This window comes from Petromyzon marinus, chromosome 53 (assembly GCF_048934315.1).
Source record: "Petromyzon marinus isolate PM22_M1 ecotype Great Lakes invasive population chromosome 53, UKy_Petmar_22M1.pri1.0, whole genome shotgun sequence".
Taxonomy (NCBI): domain Eukaryota; kingdom Metazoa; phylum Chordata; class Hyperoartia; order Petromyzontiformes; family Petromyzontidae; genus Petromyzon; species Petromyzon marinus.
Genome location: NC_133719.1, coordinates 8,553,945 through 8,577,978, shown reverse-complemented (window position 1 = coordinate 8,577,978; position 24,034 = coordinate 8,553,945). Strand labels below are relative to the sequence as shown.

Genomic DNA, 24,034 nt, shown 5'->3' with positions numbered 1-24,034 from the left:
TTTAGATAACATCTACGAATGGGTCCTGTTCGTGTACCAATTTGTGACTGTTCTTCTAGAAACATTCTTCAAAATTAAATTTGAACGAGAGCCCCGTGCTGTCATATTGCAGTCACCCACGAGTATTGGCTTGATCTCCCTGGCCTCGCTATCCCTCTACGATGAAGCAGAGTCGTTCCGCCGAGATGTCGTCTATTCTACATTCTTTTCCTCTTCAGGGCAGTATAATTCGATGCTTGTTTTGAGTTTTGGAATATGATTGAACTGGAAGAAAAAATAAAATCAATTTATTGGTACCAAGCCTCCCACAAGGCCATGCGGCAAGGAGTGTGGCATAGTTTGGCGCCAGCTGTTGGATGGTGTGGCCATTTTGCTACAATTCTCTGCGGCGAGTACAACGTCTTTAAAAACAACGGCGCTACGCCTCTCTAAATAACATTAACGCTGAACCCACTTGCACATTCCGAGATTGAGCGGTGACCAGGGGAACCCCCCCACCCTGCAAAACTGGCAGTCGTCTCGGAACCAGAGAGGGTTAACGGCCTCCGCTCGGCTGCGTTGCGTGATCGTCCGCAGGTGCGCTCCCAGGCGCTGATGTTCGTGAAGCGTCTCTACGAGAAGGAGGAGCTGCGCAACTGCATCGAGACGTTCGCGCTCAACATGCTGCAGTGTCTGGTGCACCCCAACCCGCCCTCCGTGTGCTTTGCCGACGACCGCGACACCGGTAAGGGCCGGCTTGCGCCAGCTCGCGCGGCACAACACGCGGGCCCTTGATTCGCGGTTTATTTTATTTTTTTATTGGGGTTGGGCCACGTAATGATCTGGCTAAATCCGTGTCATTAAAAAATCCCTCCGCCACCCGATACCATCTGGAATGCACCTCTTCCGATATTAGGAAGCCGCTGGAGCTCTGCACTTTTAAATATAGATTGAAAAATACTTTCTTTAGAAATGCTTTTTGTGTTTAGTTTGTTGTCCTTCCGCCGCACCTCCGACTTGCAAGGTTGGCCATGTACGGTGCGATTGAAGTTCAACATACATACAATTAACAGTTGGCACATCGCCACTAGGGAGCCAAAGGCGGCCGGACGTGGTGCTGGCTACCCCACTCCCTTGTGTGCCATGACGGCCCTCATAGGCGCTCGCTAACAGTTAGCACTCCAAGCCCATCCTCCTAAGCTCGATTCCCGGCCAGGCTGATAATCAGTGGCGAATATCTGAACCGGTCTTGAACCACCCCGAGGTAACGATTACCTGGTGCGTTGTGTAAAAACTTCAGCACTGGAGATAAATGCGGTTGGGTGTTGTGCTCGCCATACCACCCTTTCGTACGCCGCGTGCTCCCGAACCCGCGCTTGCCCCAACAGCCCCTTGAAAATGCTATATCGAGGGATCTTTGTCTCTTCACAAATGCAGAGGTGGCTTCATCATGGACGGATGACTCAATCCGGCAGTGCCTCTATGTGTACCTGTCGCTGCTGCCGCTCAACCACACACTCATCCATGAGCTGGCCGCCGTCTACACAGAAGCCATCGCAGACATCAAGCGCACCATTCTGCGCATCATTGAGCAGCCCGTAAGCTACTGTCACATGACCTCTAATGTCCTACCTATATTCAACCTATTTTCAGCGGGCCGGTAGCATACAGTGATCGGGATATCTCTAACGTGCTATCCATAACCGTTCAGTTTTTAGCATCCTAGAGCAGGGGTCGGCAACTAAGACAACAAGAAGATATATTTTTTATTATTATTATTATTCGGTAAAAAAAACTCTATATCAAGAACGGCAATGCACGTGAATACGAGAACGGTGGTCCGTAATAAATGACGTCATGAAGCAGTCTTTCAAAAGCCGCACGCGGCTCCGTAGCCACAGGTTGCCGACCCCTGGCCTAAAGTAAGCTGCGATGTAACTCCTTCCTGACGTCACATGCGCCGTTGGCATCGCCTGCTTGGCCCTGCTTGACCCCTGAGCTTCATTCATGACTTCTTGTGAGTCCGGAGTGCCAAGGTTTTAGCTGCAGTTTGACTCGGCAAATAGCCGCTGCAACAAAAAAAAATATCCGTACCGTGAAAGGCCCACGCTGGCTCGGATGTGCCAGTGGAATAAAGAGTGCTGTCAGCGGCGAATTACGTAATGGGTCATTGCAGATCCGTGGGATGGGCATGAACTCACCGGAGTTGCTGCTGCTGGTGGAGAGCTGTCCCAAGGGTGCCGAGACGCTGGTCACGCGCAGCCTGCATATCCTTACCGAGAAAGGTATTCTGTTCAACTGATTTTGAACGTGCTGTTGCATCCGCTTGTTCGCACTGATTGGACGCCCGTGTGTGACCATTCACCCCAACCGACAATTCAATTGTCATGATTCTGGGTCGTGATTGGATTCAGGAATTGATTGTTCTTATTTCTTTGCATCTAGTTTTGTTTGTGTCTCGAAGGTTTGTTTTTAGTTTTGATCTCACTTCCCTTTTCTACAGTTTTGCCCTCTGCATTATCTGAAATGTAATATTTTCATCTCATTTGCACATTACTTTGCATTCATTCGTAAATAAGATTTTTTTATATGCGCAATTTGATGCATGTATCCTGATTGCAGCAATCGATGTTAATTGACGAATCAAAGCACGTGTCTAGAAGAGACAGCCTTTGGACATCTGTGAAAAACAGCTTCATAGCTCATCGTATTCCTCCAGTCTAAATCTAAGATTCTGATTCCCGATTGGCAGAAGGTGCTTAGCCTGAACTTTTGAACAGTGAGGGAATCGCCAGCGCTAACGATTGGCAAAAGAGAATTCCAGACCCGTGGCGGTGGCCACTTGCCATACGGAGTAAATCCTCCAGCAGCCGGGACTAATTGGAGGGAACAAGGAGAGCTCATTTCAGCTATGGGGGAGTGTAGCATACTACAGATAATACATGCTTAATTACAAACGTTAAATTACATGTACTTTGAATTAACACTTGATAGCTCAACAGCATTTAAGTGTATGAACACGCATCAATAGCAATTATTATAATGGTCGGGGAAAGCGTCTTACGCTTCCCCGTGTTGACAAACCCATTTAAAATTCCCTAAACATGATTAGCGTAGAGCTTTACCACGCGGGAAAGCTGATGCACAGGCATTGACTGCAGACCAAGTTTTACATCTCTCAGATTTATTGACCCCCGCCCCCTCAATATGTGCCATTCCCTGAAGGCTTTCTCCTTCGATGACTGGGTTGCCCTAGTGCATCCCTCGGACTAGGCTCCTGCGCACCGTGGGCGACCGTGTTGTTCGTGATGCGGTGACGACAGGGGTGGTTTACCTCCGTCTCTACGTAGCTTTTCCTCCCCCTTGGTCAATGCTATTTTATTTTTTGATGTAGTATGAAGGTGCTTGAGAAATATCATTTGTAATTTTTGTTCTACAGAATGCCGCATTCCCACGGAGCTTAGCTTCATTTAACAATGCAGCAATTGTTTTGGTTTATTCATTAATTTCTGCTGATGTATTTTTGTGTGGCCTTTCTGGCCTACCCCAAAGCCTGGCTTCCAGACGATTTCACTATACAAGCTTACGACGGATCTGTTTTGTGTTTTGAAGAACAAACACTAAACCACACTTGCCGACTCCTTGCTTCTTGACGCTGTGACGTTGATGTCGTGAACTACGTTCCCGCATGTGTTGTGTGTGCATATGTGTGCGTGTGTGGGGAGCTGTAGTGTAGCGGATAGCGCGCTGTGCTACGAACCCTGATACCCGGCCAAAACCAGTGACGATTATCTGAACCGGTCCTGAGCTCCCCTAGGTCGACTCGGCCTCAAACGAGTACCTGGGGCGGTGTGTAAACATTGGCACCAGGGAGACAAAGGCGGCCGGGCGTGGTGTTGGCCACCCACCCCCTCGTGTGCAGTGCCAGCCTTCATAGGTGCTCGATAACAGCACTTGCCCCAACACTCTGTTAAGCCTATACGGGGGGGGGGGGGGATCTATGTCTTTGTGTGTGTGTGTCGTGTGGTCGTGCGCATTGCAGCTCCACCGTCCCCGGAGCTGGTGAAGCGCGTGCGGGACCTCTACCAAAAGCGCGTGTCGGACGTTCGCTTCCTCATCCCGGTGCTCAACGGCCTTGAGAAGGTGACGCAAAGACAAGAATCCCCCGTATAGCCCTAACAGACTGTACGGGCAAGTGCTGTTAGCCGAGCACCTATGAAGACCGGTGCGGCGCACGAGGGGGTTCGTGACCAGCACCACACCCTTTGTCTAGAAATACGTAATTACTAACATTAAATTACTAACATCAGGTACTCGTTTGAGGCTGAGTCGCCCTAGGGGAGGCCCACGAATGGTTTAGATGTTCATCACTGGTGTTGATCGTCAGCAGGAATTGAACTCGGGTTGCCGGGTTCGTAGGGCAGCGCACTAACCGCTAGGCTACACGCAACAAAAACAAAAACAACCGCCAATCGCCACTAAGCGGTGATGGTGAAAAATGATATTTGGAGGGATAGATTTGGGAAAGTGGCTTTTTGGCTGCTTAATTATTGTGTTACTTATATTCTCCACAATAAAGCTAATTATTTTGATGTACAATGTGACCGATATGCCTTCCGAACCATTAATTTAGCACACATATCAGTCTGTGGTGCATAAGGGAGCACAGAGGAATAGTACAATATAATTTTCCGCACTGCCCCACAACACGGTCCACACCGCGCATGAATTCACAACCGGTAAACATCACGACAGTTGAGGCTCTCGTGAGAAGTGGTTACTCAAGCCAGCCCCCACCGTCTCCCACGGTCGAATGAGTCTCTGATGTTTTTTTTTATTTCCGGTGCCACAGAAAGAGGTGATCGCAGCACTGCCCAAGCTTATCAAGCTGAACCCCATTGTCGTGAAGGAGGTGTTCAACCGGTTGCTCGGCACCCAGCACGGTATGGCCGGGCATGTGCCCATAGCCGGCGATGCTTTCCAGGATCAACAGCGTTCAAGGGAGAGAAGTGGATGTGGACGACTGTGGCGGCAAAGTGGTGGTGGTGTCATAGCTTAATTTGTTGACTGGCATCATTGGATGCAACTCGTATGTTTCCACTCTCACATTCAGGATATGCCACTTTAAAATGTTTGAATGTCTATTTATATACAGGCCTGTGATTAAACCAGGTTCTCAAGTGTAGTGAATTGATGGTCTCAGCCTGGTCACCAGTGACTGCAAAAAAACCCATCATTAAATTTGGTTCTGCACTTAATTTAGATAAATACCAGCTCCGTGGATTGAAAATATTGGTTTGACTCGTCTCGTGATAAGCATTTCTCTCAGTGGCAGAGTGGGAGGGAAAGTGCTGCCCTCCTACTCTGTGCACCACAGGTCACGTGAAGTGATCTCAGAAGTAGCTCTGTGGCATCCGCTTCCGTGGACCGTCCTCTTCCACTGCTGCATTAACGACAAATGTGGCGAGTTGCTTGCTGTACTGCACTGCCAATAGTCCCCTGTGTTTTTGAGTTAGATCGCATAAATATATAAATGTGTCGTTAAAACCCACCACCACCCGACACAGCCAACTAGTAAGGGTTGTCACATAAACAGAACATGCCAATTCTGTCGGGTGGTGGCAGGCTTTAAAGACACATTTATATTCATAATAAACTAACACATTTATATATTTACGCGATCCAGCAAAAAAAACTTATGGATGATATTGGTCACGAAAGCCTACGTGTTAAACTGTGTTTTTGATGTCGTCCATCGTCGCTGCCCTGCGTAGGCGAGGGTGGAGTGGCCATGTCGCCTCTCACACCGGGAGAGTTGCTCGTGGCGCTGCACAACATTGACACCACCAAATGCGACATGAAGTCAATCATCAAAGGTACTTCGCTTCTATGTACACGCGTGTACGTTGAACTTATTTCGCCACCGTACTTAGCCAACCCGTGCTAATCGGAGGTGCGGGGGAAGGACAGCAAACTGGACGCCCCAGAAAAAGGTGGAGGCTTGGTGGATGCCTCCACCTTGCTTGTTGCAGAAATCAGTTTTTGTATTGAAACTGTACCAATGTAAATTAGCTAACGTGGTTTTCCTTCGTAACGTTTATTAAATAATAAAGTACAGCCCTTCGTCAGTCCACCTTTTATGATGCCTTATCGGGCATGGGGCTTATTTGACGATACTTCACCAGGCTGGTCTAGTGCGGGTTGGTGAAGAGGGAGGAGACCTGAGCTGGTTCAGGTATCACCTCTGATGTTGCGGGGAATCGAATGCAGGTTGTCTGTGCCACCGCTGGACCGCTCTACCAGCTGTATTGTTTGCGCCTCATTCACCAACACTATAAAAGTCTTGTGATTTGCAACGGAAATAAGTCTTTGTCATAAGTGAAATGCTATATGAGATGCACTCACCTTTGACCAAATCACTTGGAATGCCCCCTATCCCGTCAGATTGCAGAAGCTAGGGAGGCTCGAGCCTGTTGAGTATCAGCCATGGCCGGGAAACAAACACAGGATTGCCGCGCTAATAGCGCGGTGCGCTAACCACTTTGCCAACACTTCACCCAACTTTTAATACTTTTTATAATTTATATATATTTGTCTTACTTGTTTGTTCATTCGCTGTGCGCAGCCACCAGCCTGTGCTTTGCGGAGCGCTGGGTCTACAGCTCGGAGGTGCTGGCAGTGGTCATGCAGCAGCTGATGGAGCAGAACCCTCTGCCAGTGTTGCTCATGCGCACCGTCATCCAGTCGCTGTCCATGTACCCACGCATGGGCGCCTTCGTCATGAACATCCTGCAGAGGCTCATCATCAAGCAGGTGCGCCAGTGACCTCGCTGTGGAGAGAGTAGCTTGCAGGGGGGTTGGCACTGGGTAACTAGTGTGTGGAGTCGTCCGTTTGTATGCAAGTCCGTCCGACTAAATATTAACACGGCTACATGATAAAAAAAATAAACTTTATCGGTACTTGGATGAGTGACCAGCAGGGCTTGCCAAGTGTATTGTACATGCGGAGCAGGGAGGGAAGTGGCCAGGAGATGGCAGCGGTAAATGTCACCCCCTCATGTACGTGGTTTTATTCCAGGCACTCCTGTTTTTAGTTGACATGTCACTCATTAAATCATTTGGCCTAACATCCCAATGCAGTAACCTCTAAAAAAAAAAGAAATGTTACGCGACTCGGTGAGTCTTTTGATTTGATCATTTCGGTAACTTTTTGCACTTATTGGCGAGAACCAGTAATCATTCATTTCAGGCTAAATTTACCAAGGGGAGGAACTCGCCAAACACTCTTCTCAGTCCAAGTTGGCAGAGGCGTAGGGCAATCACTCCATTGCCAAATGTAGAATCAAGCCATAGGCCATTGTGCTCACCAGCTATCAAGTAACTTTGCGTAGCTCAGAAACCGAATCTTTATTTGCACTGGAGGAATCCGATGAGCCATTTAAGCTCTCTTTCACAGACGTCCAGTGGCTATTGTTGACTTAACCGGGTTAACCCCCCCCCCCCCGCCCGCCCGCTCCCTCTCGCATACAACCGTCCGCCAGGTGTGGAAGTACCCCAAGGTGTGGGAGGGCTTCATTAAGTGCTGCCAGCGAACCAAGCCGCAGTCGTTTGGCGTGCTGCTGCAGCTGCCGCCCACGCAGCTCGCCGTCGTCTTCGACAAGTGTCCCGAGATACGAGAGCCGCTGCTCATGCACGTGCGCTCGCTCACCCTGCAGCAGGTGCGGTCCCCTCTACCAACCCCCTACCCACCCACCCCCTTACCACCCGCTACCACTCCCCCGCCGCAGCACGCAGAGGTCCAACGTGGTTGCGGCCCTCGATTATAGTCATTTGAAAAACGAATTTCTTTGGAACTCCCATGGAGACTGTCCTCATATCTTAATTCAACCACAGAAACGCATCTGAAAGCGCGCGAAGGAACGAAAGAGACTTCTCCACAAACCTGGCTGTCACCTGATGAAGCTGGTTGTAATTACTGGCGAAACGTCGTACTCAGATTGTAAATTATGTGGCTTGGCTCTCCAACACACCGGTGTGCTGTACTAGTGACGAATTGGCACGTTCTGTTTACGTGACAACCCTTACTAGTTGGCTGTGTCGGGTGGTGGCGGGTTTTAACGACGCATTTATATATTTACGCGATCTAACCCAAAAAAACCTCTATTATGGTTCATTCTAACAGTTTTTTGTGCTTAGTTTGTTGTCCTTCCCCCGCACCTCCGATTAGCACGGTTGGCTATGTACGATGCGAAAGAAGTTCAACATATATGCGGGCGTATTATCCGGGTTATGGATTAAACATGCTTGCGACAAAGACACAAAGGTGTATTTGCACGAGACAGCGGTGCATGCCGGTTTAATCCTCACTCGCCCAATGGTCAACGATTCTTCGCTGATCAACCGCAAAAAAGGCTTAAGTTATAAAAATAAAAACTCTAAACATTCGTTCATAACACTGTGGCCTTAAAATTAAATATAGACAATAGTTGACAGGTCGGGCAATGGCCCTTCTTCTGAGCAGGGGCAGAGCCACAGGGGGGGCTGGGGGGGGCTCAGCCCCCCCTGAAATTTTGGGAAAGTTGGTGATCGGGATAACCGGATATCCGGCTGCTGCAAAATGCTGGCTGCCACCTTGTGCTGCCCTGCAGGCTATTTGAGCGGCAGCCTTTAGAACTTATCAAACTTATTAGCCACATCAGCGGCTCCGACCTATTAATAAACTCCGCGTTCAAATCCAATAAAATTTGTTTTATACATTTGTGGCGCCCATTGGAAACATACACTGGATATCTCAGAACATTGAAGTCAGCCCCCCCCAAAGTCAAAATCCTGGCTCCATCCCTGCTTCTGAGCACATATTTTTGTTTTTGGCCCTTCTACTTGTATGTATTTAGAACTTTTTTTGCGCCGTACGTAGCCATATATATTTTTAAGGCAGTGTAATTGACAAATGTTTTGAGGGGTTTTTTTTGTTAATTGTGCTTGTGCACCACTGCCAGCGCAGCATCGCCAACAATTTTTTGGTTTATTCACTTTTACTTGCACACTTTCCTCTATTTAAACCTGTTCACGTTTCACTTCACATCTCAATTCCAGTCCGCGGCAGTTAAATACTGCACTAACAGCACAACTTCTCATCACTTTTTTTTTTGCTCGCAGCAAAACCACATTTCCAAGTCGACGATAGCCGTCCTAGAGATGGGGCCCACAATCAAGATCGAGCAGGAATCCGAGCACATCCTACCAGCCCAGGTGAGCCATTCACTTCGTGGGTGCCTCAGTTAACGTGGCTGAATATTGTCTTGAAATACCAACCTGTCCGAACATGAAAGGTTTCACTGCGTACGTATTACCCGCTTGATCGTAGAGGAAGCTCGGGAATCACTTTAAGGATGACCGATGGCGAAGGCGCTGCGCGTTAGATATGCTTTGAGCATGATTAAACATTTATTACATTATATTACATTAGCTCTGTGATATCCACATCCACGGGCCGTTCTCCTTCACAGAGGGTTGTACTTCTCCGCTCGGGTTTCCGATAGATGCCTCGTCGCATGACAACATGACAACGACAGCACATTTTGGGTAAATTTTGGGATAAAGATGGAAGGAATCGTTTAAAGATGCATGTGCGAAAGCCACGATTAGAAGTGTAAAGCCGTGCTCCTGCAGGCCGTACGACACGCGAGTGTTTACTGCATGTGCTGGCTTTGCAGAGGGAGGCGCGCCGCGCGATGGACACTCACGGCATCCGTGACGACGGCTCCCTGCCGTGCTGGGCCACCCCGCACCGGCCAGACCTACACCCGCGAGTCAACGTGAACATGCACCCCGCGCAACATGCCCCGCAGCACGCCCAGCAGCACGCCCAGCAGCACGCCCACCCGCACCCCCACCTCCAGCACTTGCAGCCCATGCAGCCCATGCAGCACGTGAAGCTGGCGCAGCTGGCTCAAATGCAGCCCGGTCACGCGCCAATCCCTGGAGGACGCGCGGAACCGCCGCTCAGGCCGGCCGTGCACCTCGAGCCACGCCCCGAGAGCGCCGCGGGCGCACAGAGCCAGCCGGAGCCTGAGCACTCGCGAGCCAACAGCGCGGTCACAGTCGCCTCTGCTCCCGCCTCCGAAGCTAAGCCGTCGGCGGTGCTGGAAAGGGCAGAGGGAGCCGACACGTTGGCGACGGCCGGCGCGGGTGGGCGGTCGATGGGCAAGGAGGACAAAGCGAAGGCGGATGTAGAGGGGGACAGCGCGGGTTTGCGCCCGGAGGAGGTGAAGCCGGCGGCACGGGAAGGTGCGGCCGAGGTGCACGCAGCGCAGGGAAGCGGTGTGCCATTCGCGCGTGTGATGCCGGCGGGACCCTAGGTCGGCCAGACCCAGCCTCGGATGCAGCCCAAGCCCCTGGCCCAGGCCAAGCCACACCCGTAGGTTTGGTTGTCTCAGACACCCAAATCTAACCCCCGGATCCAGAAACTCAATTAATTACGATCACCCGAAATGCATACGTCCCATCTTGTGAGATCTTGGAATCTAAGCACGGATAAATTATTGCTTGGATGGGGTGGGTGACCACCGTGGCATGCCAGGTGTTCCCAGGAGATGGCAGTGCCAAGTGGCTCCTTTTTGTGTGCATGGGCTTTTCCCTGGATTCTCTAATATCCTTTCCCATGCAAAACTCATGAATGCTATTCTTGGTTCTTTCGGGAAAGTCACGTAGAAGGGCACCAATAAAATAATAAAAATATAAAACAATAAAATTCTCACGACGTTTCGACTGCAACACAAACAATCATCATCAGGTGTGAAAACCACAGCAAGAAATTTTGAAAAAAGTGGCGTTTTTTTTACGTTAGCACCACGGAGAGCGATTTGGCAGTTATTCAGATGGACGAGTCCATCTATATTCGGAAAAGAGAAGGGGGGAGACGAAAATAATGGATGCGGTCTGAAAGCCACCATAAGCGTGAACAATCAATTAAGACCCGAAATGGTTTATCAAATCCTTCCAATGATTGCTAAGCCAGAATCCATCTTCTCGGTTGAAATTGTCTCTGTATATGTGGATAGCCTCATGAATGAATCTATCATGGTAGCCAGATGGCTTGCAAAGAACCTCTGTCTTGGAGAAGTCAATGTCATGTGAGCCTACTGAACTATAACAGTGATCTGCCACGGCCGAGGTGTTGGTCCTACCGTGTTTTAGGTCTGCTTTGTGTTCACGAATGCGGTCCGAGACATGTCGTTTGGTTTCTCCAATGTAACTACTACCACAGAGGCACCTTAGTCTGTAGACGCCAGGGTACTGTATGTCCGGAATCACATCTTTTACAGACGGAACCAGATCACGGATTTTATGTAGTTTTGTATTATTTTATTGTTTCCCTTCTACGTGACTTTACCGAAAGAACCAAGAATATGAATCCCTGCAGTCATGAAAGCTTTAAATCAAAATCTCATGAATGCTGTTGGCGAAACAACCCATTTTTTTCCCACTTCTGAAAAAGTATTTAGAATCAGTGTAGGCTTTCTTGGGTAAATAAGAACACATGAGTGTACGTGTTATTTGCCTCATTGCAACACGAGGCTGAGTTAAGGCAACACCCAGACACGATAAAAAAATGGGTTTGCAGGTTATATGGGTTCATAATGCCACAGATGTAATGATATCCCATCGGGCTCCATTGGACAAGCGCCAAAGTGTGCATGGGGAAATAAAAGGTGACTTCGTCTCTGCGAATTCCACATGAGTAAATTCACGCGCCACTTAAGAAAAATTGCCGATTGTTCTTTGGGCACGTGGGAAATCTATACGATAAAAAATACTATATTTCACTAGGTAAGGCCCACTGAGCTACATAGCTTTTTCCTGGCAACCTGGCTATCACAAATGATAGCTCAAAGAAGTGGCTCATCAGCATGTGGAAATGTATAGCATCCAAATACTCTTAAATGCATGTTTTGAAAATGTGGAGGGAAAAAACGGAGGAACCGGAGAAAAATCCACACGACCACGGGGAGAACATGCAAATTCCAAATATACAGGGGTCAGGGTTGGGATCAAACCCACGACTTCTTGCATACCAGGCGAGGTAGTTAACATCTTGCCACAGCGTGATCTCACATTGTAAGCCCAGAGCAACGCCGATGTACCTGTGGCCTTCAAGCGTTCACTTGTTGGGGTACTGTCGTCCACTGTACGTAATTTAAGTTTAACGCTTGCGTGCAAACTGATGATTGCATTTGTAAACCACAACAATAAACTTTGACTAACACTGGGTATTTTGCATTGCGTTCTTAAAACAGTGTTGCGTGTGACGGAACATGGTTTTGTACAGCTTACACAGAAATGGCAATGCAGGACTTGGTTAACGGGCATTATTACTGTATTCTTTGGATTATAAGATGCTCTATAAAGGGTCCCAAATTTGTGCCTGGTGTCAATAAAATTATTCAAATCTGGTCCAACGGATTACAATATAAGAGGGGAAAGTAGGTAGTTATCAGAATATGGGATTAACCCGAGATATAAATAGGATGCTGCCGTGCTGTAAATGGGAAGTACATCCGAAGTTAAATCCAGAGGTCAAGAATTCAAATCAATCTCCCGGTGTGACCATTGAAACAATGATGCAGGGCTATTCAATCCACCGCTCTTCTGTGCACCCACTATACACGGGCATGAAGTCGATGAGCAGGCAGGTCGTGTGTGGTGGGGTTGTGAATGTACCCCCTCCGCCGCTTCCAAGGCGTTTCGATCGAGTGGAAGTGCAGGCCAAATACGCTCCAGCGGTGCTCTCTCTACTTCCCTCGAGAGCTATTTGTGACAGCAGTGACGTGATCTACTAGATAAGGCCCACTGAGCGATGTAGCTCATTTTTAGAAGCAACATGGCCACAGTTGATAGCTCAACGAAGTGGCTCATGTGGAAATTTGTAGCAGCCAAATTCTCCAAACGCACGTTGATTATAAATGTGTTAAGAAAAAAACCGGAGGACCCAGAGAAAAATCCACGAGGACAGAACATGCAAACTCCAAAACAAAAATATACGCGTCAGGGTTGGGATCGAACCCATGACCCGTATACAAGGCAAGGTAGCTAACATCTCGCCACCCTGATCTAACAACGTTTGAGCTACAGCTTTACTCATCTATTGCGTATCTTCAAGTGCGTTCAGGTTTTCACGACATTAAGTGTATAGCAATATTGCATCGCAATGGTATGCCTTTACTTTGAACGAGGTGATCGTCATCAAGGACAGACCTGTGTAAAAAACAATACAATGTGATAAAATGTGAAAGACCACAGAGTGTACGCATGGTTGAAATATGAACGAAACATTGTTAATGGACATCACCGGGCTTACACTGTCAAAGTTACTTGGACGCTAACTGCAAATAAATTCACAATGGGGTTTTTTTTTTCATTGTTGAAGCAAATGGATGGATCGGGGCTACTTGTGTACAAGTGGCGGCCGCCCTGTGACGTTCTGCCTCCCGAAGGAACACGAACGGCGCTTGGGCGAGTGGCGGAGGTCACTTGACGCTCGCCACCACGCAGATGATGACAATGACGCCGTCGCCTACAGTCCAGCAGTCACACGTGCACGCATATGGCCCTTTAAATTATTTTCGTGCTATCCAATTAGTCGGGCAGAACTGTGAATCCTCTGCAACAACAAGCGTTCGTCGCTTGTTGTTGCAAAGGGTTCACAGTTCGAATTCCAGCGGCTGCCCTGGTTATTACGGTCCGCTTCAGTGTACGTTAAAATACCGGTCGGATTCATATTCTTAGCTCTTTCGGTAAAGTCACGTTGAAGGGAAACAATAAAATAATAAAATAATAATAAGTCACGTTGAAGGGAAACAATAAAGTAATAAAATATATTTTATTATTTTATTGCTTCCCTTCAACGTGACTTTACCGAAAGAGCTAAGAATATGAATTACTGTAGTCACGAAAGCTTTAAATCAAAAATACCGGTCGGAGTTAAGCCATTGTGTGTGCTACCGTCGTGGTCAAAACTTGAATAAGTACACCGCAAAGACACTCAGTTTGGGCTGTACATCGCAATCATTAATTTATTTGTTAAAAATGTTTTAAGCCAGCTGGTCAGGATTTGGCAAAAAAAACCTATCCCACTTTTCACCCAGGCAACTGGAGAGCACAGACTTCGTGTTACTAACCTTAAATTAAAACATTTAAGAATCACAATTAAGAGACAAACAACATACTACCTTAAAATGAATAAACAAAATTACATCTCATTAATGGTCATCAATCATCGCCCCCTTCTGCAAAAAAACTCGCTGGAGCCTCTTGAAAGAATCCAATGTTTATTTATCCTGGAGAAATCCGATGAGCTATGAAGCTCTTTTCACAGATGTCTATGAGGGGTGGGGCAGAAAGTTACAATACAAAAAAAACTATTGGGGGGGTAATATAGGAAATCTTCTTTGGTTCTTTCGGTAAAGTCACGTAGAATGAGAATAAAATAATAAATTGATAAAATAAAATAACACAATAATATTCTCACGACGTTTCGGCCACAACACAAGCGGCCTTCATCAGGTGAAGGGGGCGAGACTGTCTGGTAGGACAGCGCTGGAGTGAGAGAGCCACGTTCAGATCACGGCTTTTAAGCTGTGTGAGAGGAACAAAGAGCCTTGACAAAGGAATTAGCATAAAATTTAGCATTGAAATGGCTGAATGATTAGCTTGTGACTGGTCACAGAAATAGCTATGTTAAAAGTTAAAGCATACACATCCGCAGAGGCACCCATTGTTAAAAGGAATTAGCATAGAATTTAGCATTGAAATAGCTAAGTTAAGGCATACACATCCGCAGAGGCACCCCTTGACAATGGGATTAGCATAGAATTTAGCATTGAAATGGCTGAGTGATTCGCTTGTAACTGCTACAGAAATAGCTACGTTGAAGTCAGAGCATACACATTCACCGAGGCACTTAGTACAAATCAAACAGGAGAATTTAGCATTGAAATAACTAGGCGAATTTAGCATTGAAATAACTGGGTGATTTGCTAGTGACTGGTCACAGAAATGACTACACATCTGAGCTATTCACAGTACTATATAGTGAACCAATAAAAACTAAAATATAAATTACCTTCATGTTATCAATAAACTCTATATTCTCCAATCAGCTAAGCTACCAACCATAAGTCGTTATATATCACAATGCTATATGGCGAAAAAATGGGTGGATTCTTACCCTCAAATTTCCGTACCACGGATAGCTACGGGCCCCGTTCAGACGGACGAGTTCGTCCATGGTCGGAACAGAGGAGGGGGAGAGAGACAGCTGCGAGGCCCTAGTATACTCCATGTTGTAAACCATACCATTAACCGTGGTGTGAGAGGTATTAAGAGGCAATGCTGGCGAAAGAGCTGCGGTCTGAAGGTCATCGTAAAATTACAATTAATTAAGACCAGAAATGATTTAACACATCTTTCCAGTGGTTACTAAGCCTGAATCCATCTTCTCGGTTGAAATTGTCTCTGTGCTTGTATATGTGAATGGCCTCATGAACGAATCTCTCATGGTAGCCGGTTGGTTTGCAAAGAACCTCCGTCTTGGAGAAGTCAATGTCATGTGAGCCCACTGAATTGTAACAGTGATCTGCCACGGCAGAGGAGTTCGTCTTACCGTGTTTCAAGTCTGCTTTATGTTCGCGGATGCGGTCCGAGATATGTCTTTTGGTTTCTCCAATGTAGCTACTACCACAGAGGCACTTTAGTTTGTAAACGCCCGGGTACTGTATGTCTGGAAGAGCATCTTTTACAGATGGAACTAAATCACGGATTTTGTGTACTGTGTTGAATCGGACCTGGATCTTGTGTTTATTCAGGATTTTGGAGATCTTTTTAGTGACCCCTGCAATGTAGGGTAAGGTGATGGTTTTGAGTGGCTCCACAAGAGGATCCTTCTTCATGACTGGAGTGATGGCTTTGCGGATTGTGTAGTCGGAGTAGCCATTAGCCCTGAGAGCCTGGTGTACGTGCTTGAGTTCACTGGTAATGTGTTCCTGGTCGGAAATGCATTGGGCTCTATGGTATAGAGTCTTGATGAGGCAGTTCTTCTGGGATGGATGGTGGTGGGAATCCGGTTTCAAGTAAGCATCTGTATGGGTAGCTTTCCTGTAGACAGAGTGGCTCATTGAACCATCATGTCTCCTTTTAATTAAGACATCCAGAAAGGGTAGTTTGCCATCTTTTTCGACCTCCATGGTAAATCTGATGGCTGGGTGTATGGAATTGATGTGGTCGCGGAATTGGTCTAGAGCAGGCTGGCCATGTGGCCAGATGACAAAGGTGTCATCAACGTACCTCTTCCATAAGGTCGGGCGTAGAGTGGCAGTCTGGATGGCGTCAGTTTCAAATTTTTCCATGAATACGTTGGCTACAACCGGAGATAGGGGGGAGCCCATTGGGGTGCCCTCAGTTTGTTTGTAGAAAGTTCCATTCCAGGTGAAGTATGTGTTGGTTAAGCAATGTCTCACCAGGGGGGGTACATCAGTATGCAGTCCTTGATGAACCAGGTCTTCAATGATAGCGATGGTGTCAGGTACCGGGACTTTGGTGAACAAGGACACCACATCAAAACTGACAAGCAGGTCGTTTGGGGACAGGGAAATGTCTTTGATTGTCGATACCAGGTGAGTAGAATTTAGTACCGCAGAGGTGGTTTTTCCAGTGAAAGGTCGCAGTATATCAGCCAGAAAACGTGCCAGTTTGTAGGTGGGGGAGCTGATAGTAGAGACGATGGGACGAAGGGGTGTATCTTCTTTGTGTATCTTTGGAAGGCCATATAATCTTGGTGGTCTGGCAGCAGAGGGTTTCAACGAGAACTGTTTGATCTCATCAATTAATGCTGTTGAATCAGAGATAATTTTGTTCGTTTTGGTGACCAGGCTGTTGGTGGGATCTCTTTTTATTTTTGTATAGCTGCCATCGTTGAGTAGTTCTTGAATTTTGTTGTTATATTCTGTTTTGTCCATGATGACAGTGGCATTGCCTTTGTCGGCTGAGAGAACGACAATATCATCCCTCTTTTTTAATTGAGATAATTCAAAACGTTCGTCTTTGCTGATGTTGCTAGGTGGCAACTTAGCGTTTTTGAGGGTTGCAGCGATTTCAGATCTTGCTACGTCTGCAGAGATGTGACTCAAGCCCTTGAGTGCAACGTCGACATGGGCAATGATATCTCTGCAGACGTAGCAAGATCTGAAATCACTGCAACCCTCAAAAACGCTAAGTTGCCACCTAGCAACATCAGCAAAGACGAACGTTTTGAATTATCTCAATTAAAAAAGAGGGATGATATTGTCGTTCTCTCAGCCGACAAAGGCAATGCCACTGTCATCATGGACAAAACAGAATATAACAACAAAATTCAACAACTACTCAACGATGGCAGCTATACAAAAATAAAAAGAGATCCCACCAACAGCCTGGTCACCAAAACGAACAAAATTATCTCTGATTCAACAGCATTAATTGATGAGATCAAACAGTTCTCGTTGAAACCCTCTGCTGCCAGACCACCAAGATTATATGGCCTTCCAAAGATACACAAAGAAGATACACCCCTTCGTCCCATCGTCTCTACTATCAGCTCCCCCACCTACAAACTGGCACGTTTTCTGGCTGATATACTGCGACCTTTCACTGGAAAAACCACCTCTGCGGTACTAAATTCTACTCACCTGGTATCGACAATCAAAGACATTTCCCTGTCCCCAAACGACCTGCTTGTCAGTTTTGATGTGGTGTCCTTGTTCACCAAAGTCCCGGTACCTGACACCATCGCTATCATTGAAGACCTGGTTCATCAAGGACTGCATACTGATGTACCCCCCCTGGTGAGACATTGCTTAACCAACACATACTTCACCTGGAATGGAACTTTCTACAAACAAACTGAGGGCACCCCAATGGGCTCCCCCCTATCTCCGGTTGTAGCCAACGTATTCATGGAAAAATTTGAAACTGACGCCATCCAGACTGCCACTCTACGCCCGACCTTATGGAAGAGGTACGTTGATGACACCTTTGTCATCTGGCCACATGGCCAGCCTGCTCTAGACCAATTCCGCGACCACATCAATTCCATACACCCAGCCATCAGATTTACCATGGAGGTCGAAAAAGATGGCAAACTACCCTTTCTGGATGTCTTAATTAAAAGGAGACATGATGGTTCAATGAGCCACTCTGTCTACAGGAAAGCTACCCATACAGATGCTTACTTGAAACCGGATTCCCACCACCATCCATCCCAGAAGAACTGCCTCATCAAGACTCTATACCATAGAGCCCAATGCATTTCCGACCAGGAACACATTACCAGTGAACTCAAGCACGTACACCAGGCTCTCAGGGCTAATGGCTACTCCGACTACACAATCCGCAAAGCCATCACTCCAGTCATGAAGAAGGATCCTCTTGTGGAGCCACTCAAAACCATCACCTTACCCTACATTGCAGGGGTCACTAAAAAGATCTCCAAAATCCTGAATAAACACAAGATCCAGGTCCGATTCAACACAGTACACAAAATCCGTGATTTAGTTCCATCTGTAAAAGATGCTCTTCCAGACATACAGTACCCGGGCGTTTACAAACTAAAGTGCCTCTGTGGTAGTAGCTACATTGGAGAAACCAAAAGACATATCTCGGACCGCATCCGCAAACATAAAGCAGACTTGAAACACGGTAAGACGAACTCCTCTGCCGTGGCAGATCACTGTTACAATTCAGTGGGCTCACATGACATTGACTTCTCCAAGACGGAGGTTCTTTGCAAACCAACCGGCTACCATGAGAGATTCGTTCATGAGGCCATTCACATATACAAGCACAGAGACAATTTCAACCGAGAAGATGGATTCAGGCTTAGTAACCACTGGAAAGATGTGTTAAATCATTTCTGGTCTTAATTAATTGTAATTTTACGATGACCTTCAGACCGCAGCTCTTTCGCCAGCATTGCCTCTTAATACCTCTCACACCACGGTTAATGGTATGGTTTACACCATGGAGTATACTAGGGCCTCGCAGCTGTCTCTCTCCCCCTCCTCTGTTCCGACCATGGACGAACTCGTCCGTCTGAACGGGGCCCGTAGCTATCCGTGGTACGGAAATTTGAGGGTAAGAATCCACCCATTTTTTCGCCATATAGCATTGTGATATATAACGACTTATGGTTGGTAGCTTAGCTGATTGGAGAATATAGAGTTTATTGATAACATGAAGGTAATTTATATTTTAGTTTTTATTGGTTCACTATATAGTACTGTGAATAGCTCAGATGTGTAGTCATTTCTGTGACCAGTCACTAGCAAATCACCCAGTTATTTCAATGCTAAATTCGCCTAGTTATTTCAATGCTAAATTCTCCTGTTTGATTTGTACTAAGTGCCTCGGTGAATGTGTATGCTCTGACTTCAACGTAGCTATTTCTGTAGCAGTTACAAGCGAATCACTCAGCCATTTCAATGCTAAATTCTATGCTAATCCCATTGTCAAGGGGTGCCTCTGCAGATGTGTATGCCTTAACTTAGCTATTTCAATGCTAAATTCTATGCTAATTCCTTTTAACAATGGGTGCCTCTGCGGATGTGTATGCTTTAACTTTTAACATAGCTATTTCTGTGACCAGTCACAAGCTAATCATTCAGCCATTTCAATGCTAAATTTTATGCTAATTCCTTTGTCAAGGCTCTTTGTTCCTCTCACACAGCTTAAAAGCCGTGATCTGAACGTGGCTCTCTCACTCCAGCGCTGTCCTACCAGACAGTCTCGCCCCCTTCACCTGATGAAGGCCGCTTGTGTTGTGGCCGAAACGTCGTGAGAATATTATTGTGTTATTTTATTTTATCAATTTATTATTTTATTCTCATTCTACGTGACTTTACCGAAAGAACCAAAGAAGATGAATCATTGCAGTCACGAAAGCTTTAAATCGAAATATAGGAAATGCAAGCAAATTACTAAATGTACATACAATAGATAAAGCATACAGTATATTGTAAGTATAAATTGCAAAAGTACAGTATATAAATTCCTGACGATTTTTCAACGATAACTGCAAACTTGGGCAAGGCAGCAAAGCATCAACAGTCCCAGACAACAGCAAAAACAAAACAGTGCGCATTACAAATTGAACTATCGATACACGGGTATCAAAGCTACAAATCGCGTTTGCAAACGGGGTTGCATCCTGCAATGTGTTAGTATCCAGCGTAAAGAATTATGAGACTCGGTGAGCTTATCCGAGGTAAACGAGGTAAAAAAAACGAAATCAGATATCCAAGATCAAAATCAGAATATTTATCTACACTGGAGGAATCCGATGAGCGATAAATCTTTTTTTCACACATGTCCAGTATGGGCAGGTCAGAACGTTACAACAATACAAAAAAAAACAAGATATGAGTGCAACGTACAGCAAAGGTAAACAAATAACTTTTAAAAAATATACTAATAAAACTAAATTATTTGTAATCCTACCAGCTAAAGCCCAGAGCTATTATCTTATTTTTCAGAAGCGACAGCCCAGGCCACATATGATAGCTCAACGAAGTGGCTTATCTTTTCGACATTTATAGCAGCAAAGTAATCTACTATTCTGATAAATCTCACCATAACACATTAATTGGTGTAGCTATTGGCCAGAACGAGCTTTTTCCCTCCACGTGTCCTGACCCAGCTGGTTCACTTCCTCGTCGTCGATGACGTTGGGGGGGGGGGCGGTATTGGGGTAGGGGGTTGGGAAAGGGGGAGGAGGGGGGGATAGGGGGATGGGGTTGGGGGATAGGGGAAGGGGAGATGGGGAAGGGGAGGTTGGGGGAGGAGGGATAGGGGGAGAAGAGCGGTGGGGGGATGGGGGAGGGAAATAGGAGAGAGGTGGAGGGATAGGGGGAGGAGCGTGTGCGATAGGGGGAGGGGCGTGCAGGGATAGGGGGAGGGGGGAGATAGGGGGGAAGGGGGAGATAGGGAGGAGGGGCGTGCAGGGATAGGAGGAGGGGCGTGCAGGGATAGGGGGGAGGGGCGTGCGTGGTGACGTCACGCCGGGCCTGCACTGTCCCGCGTCTTTATGTCTGCCTCGCCATTACAACCACAAACAATCGGAACGGCCGCGCGACACACAAATCGCGGCATCGCCGCCGCCCGCGCGGATCCACGACTCGGCCAAAGCGGGCAGCGGTAACAACAACAACAACACCACCACCACTCGTAACCGTAACAATAACAACAACAACAATAATAATCATACGAACAGGCGCGCGGCGGCGTCGGCGGCGTCGGCGGCTGGCGTCATGTACCCGGGCTGGAGCCAGGCCTCAGGCCTACACGGGTCGGGCCTGCCCGCTACGGGTCCCGGCTCCTACTCGGCTTCGGGGCTCGGTGGCATGGCTTACAATAATGCCGTCCTCTCTTCCTCCTCGGCGGCGGCCGCTGCTGCTGCTTCTTCTTCGTCGTCATCGTCGTCTTCATCGGTCAATTCGGCTGCGCCTGCCTCCTCGTCGACGGGATTCCAAAGCCTGCAGCAGCAACACATGCAGCAGATGCAGCGTCTGCAGCAGATGCACCATCAGCAAATGCAGTCTTTCAATTCGTCGTCGTTGTCATCGTCACTCTCGGCGGCGACGACCAGCGCCGTCTCGACTGTTGCCTCGCCCGCCGGCTCCTCCACGTCCGTGACGTCGTCTGCCAACACGGCCGCCTCGTCCATGGCTCCTATCTCGTCGATAGCCTCCTCCTCTGCTTCATCCACAAAGCCCGCGTCCTCCATCTCATGCGTTCCCCCAGCGACCCCGGCACTGCCCCCGGGTCCCCCGCCTCCCCTGCCCCCGTCAGGGCCACCCTCGGGCTACGGCTACAACCCCTACTCGGTGGGTGGCGGTGGTGTCGGGGGGCCCCCCACCACCAACACCACGATGCCCCCCTACCACTACTCGGGACACTACGGGGGGATGTCTCACTACCCGCCTCCCACGCAGCCCCCCCAGCCGTATCCCATGGCTGCCTCTTCAACCTCCACCTCCGTGTCAACCTCCACTGCGACCGCGCTGCCGCTACCCTCCACCCTCTCATCGGGGATCGAACATCATCAACAACAACAACACCAGCCCCAGCCGCCACCTCCGCCCCTGCCACCGTCCGAGGAGCCACTGCCACCTCCACCTCCCGATGATGGTGCTGACGAGGTTTGTCACTTTTTTTTTGGGGGGGGGGGGGGGGCGCTGTGATTTTTATTTTGTTGTTGCTGTTGCGTGGTTTCACGCATTTCGCTTGGCACCGACGCCGCGGGCGCTGAGCTGCGAAGTATTTTTAATTCGCCGCAAAACCGGGGGCATTTGCCCTCTCGACTCTTTAGTGCCACGCACACGCACTTCCTGAACGGAAAGTGGTCATCGGCGGTGGTATAGATCGATGTAAGCAAGATGAAAAGGAGGAAGTAAAGTCTGTCAAAGCATCGGCACAGGTAGAGTGCGCCACGGTGAACTGCAGCTCGGCTTCCACTACCGCGTGAGTCCATTAATTTGCAATGCCCTTGCGAGGCAAATCTTGAGAGGGAACGCAGAGAGGTCCACTCACATTACCAGTGCAACACAAAAAATACACTAATTGGAGAAAACGAAAATGAAGGCTGTAGAATACTAACAAGGATGAAACTGATATACAGTTGGTCTGTCTGTGTATACGGGCGGTGATGGCACAACGCCTGTTTAATCCAGCACTGTGGAGGTTAGGGGAGGGTTGGTGGATCGCAGAAATGTTGCCGAACTCCCTTCCCGTGGGGCGTCGAGGCGTCGTACCGTGGCTCACCAGGAGAAGGTACAGCAAAATGCAGACTTTCGTTAACCTCTCGTCCCCTTGTCTATGGGGTAGTGTATTGACCCCTCGTATTTCTCAGCGTTCCCCATGTATTTCCCACTTGTATAAACACTCATCGGCAGACAAAATCTTCATCTAGAGAGGACTGCAGAGGTGCCGGCTCACTTGCCTGACTGCCTTCAAGGCCATCTGTGGTTCCTCGGCGATTGTCAGATGAAATGATCATGGATGATGTTATTTAAAACTGAACATTATTACACTTTTGTTTCATCGTCCTACTGCTGCTGAAATTAATGTGTCCACAATATTTTGACTCTTTTGAGTTGTCTAAAACGAGGCTGTGTGCTCAATGCCATCACACAGTGTGTCGATGGAACGTGACATGCAAGGCATGATGGGAGGACATGCTATGGTCATAGTCACGTCTTTTGCTGTAAAGAATTCACCTTTTGCTTGTACAGTATTTCCCTTATTTGTTTCCAGCCTTTGCTGAAATATTTAATTCCGTCCGATGAGTCTCTTATCATTCACAGACAGTCATCATATGTGTTTGCACACTGATGTGTGTTTTTTATTTGCAGACGGCCGTGGCCAATGTGGGTGACCCTGAGGAGGCTGCCCGGTTGCGACAGCTTCAGCAAGCAGCTGCCCAGTGGCAACAGCGCAAGCAGTGGCAAGAGCAGCAGCATCAGCAGCAGCATCAACACCAGCAGCAGCATCAGCCACATCAGCACCAGCAGCAGCACCAGCCGCATCAACAGCAGCAGCAACCGCAACAGCAACAACAACAGCAGCAGCATCAGCAAATGCAACAGGGATACATGCAGAGCCAAGTGGTAAGAAGAGCTCCAGTCATTCTGCGACCACTTTCATCGCTGCTACTTACCCTTCCGCGCTTTAGATATTTTAGACATTGGCACCAATGTGTAGTCGGTACTCATGCACCGCCCCAGCGACTTGGTGTTGACATTGGAATTAAATTTCTGTTGCATTTTCCCCTCGTTTTTTTCTTTTTCATTTCATCTCATTTAGTACAATTGTGTTTGTACCATGAGCCTAATTGTAACATGAGCATATAATTTGCACGTACAATGCAAACGTGTGGTCTTGCAATTGCTTGCTCACGCCAGTGCTGGCATAAAGAATCGCCACTCAAGCAAACTCTGGAGGGTATTTGGTCTACTCTTCCACGTTG

At 47.7% G+C, this 24,034-nt stretch overlaps 2 protein-coding genes across 3 annotated transcripts in view; both read left to right on the top strand.

The window, feature by feature from the left end:
* Positions 1-12,247, top strand: part of SYMPK (symplekin scaffold protein) — a 29,181-nt gene extending 16,934 nt beyond the window's left edge. The window contains exons 17-26 of the mRNA XM_032974315.2: positions 577-724; positions 1,417-1,577; positions 2,156-2,264; positions 4,022-4,122; positions 4,832-4,922; positions 5,754-5,855; positions 6,605-6,792; positions 7,521-7,697; positions 9,139-9,231; positions 9,696-12,247. Coding sequence (XP_032830206.1) covers positions 577-724; positions 1,417-1,577; positions 2,156-2,264; positions 4,022-4,122; positions 4,832-4,922; positions 5,754-5,855; positions 6,605-6,792; positions 7,521-7,697; positions 9,139-9,231; positions 9,696-10,340 — 1,815 coding nt within the window. The 3' untranslated portion in view covers positions 10,341-12,247. The remainder of the gene's footprint in view (positions 1-576; positions 725-1,416; positions 1,578-2,155; positions 2,265-4,021; positions 4,123-4,831; positions 4,923-5,753; positions 5,856-6,604; positions 6,793-7,520; positions 7,698-9,138; positions 9,232-9,695) is intronic.
* Positions 12,248-21,051: 8,804 nt separating this feature from the next.
* Positions 21,052-24,034, top strand: part of LOC116953917 (uncharacterized) — a 39,966-nt gene continuing 36,983 nt past the window's right edge. For both annotated transcript variants that reach the window (XM_032974226.2, XM_076051986.1), the window contains exons 1-2: positions 21,052-22,208; positions 23,421-23,675. In XM_032974226.2, the coding sequence (XP_032830117.1) occupies positions 21,318-22,208; positions 23,421-23,675 (1,146 nt within the window). In that variant the 5' untranslated portion in view covers positions 21,052-21,317. The remainder of the gene's footprint in view (positions 22,209-23,420; positions 23,676-24,034) is intronic.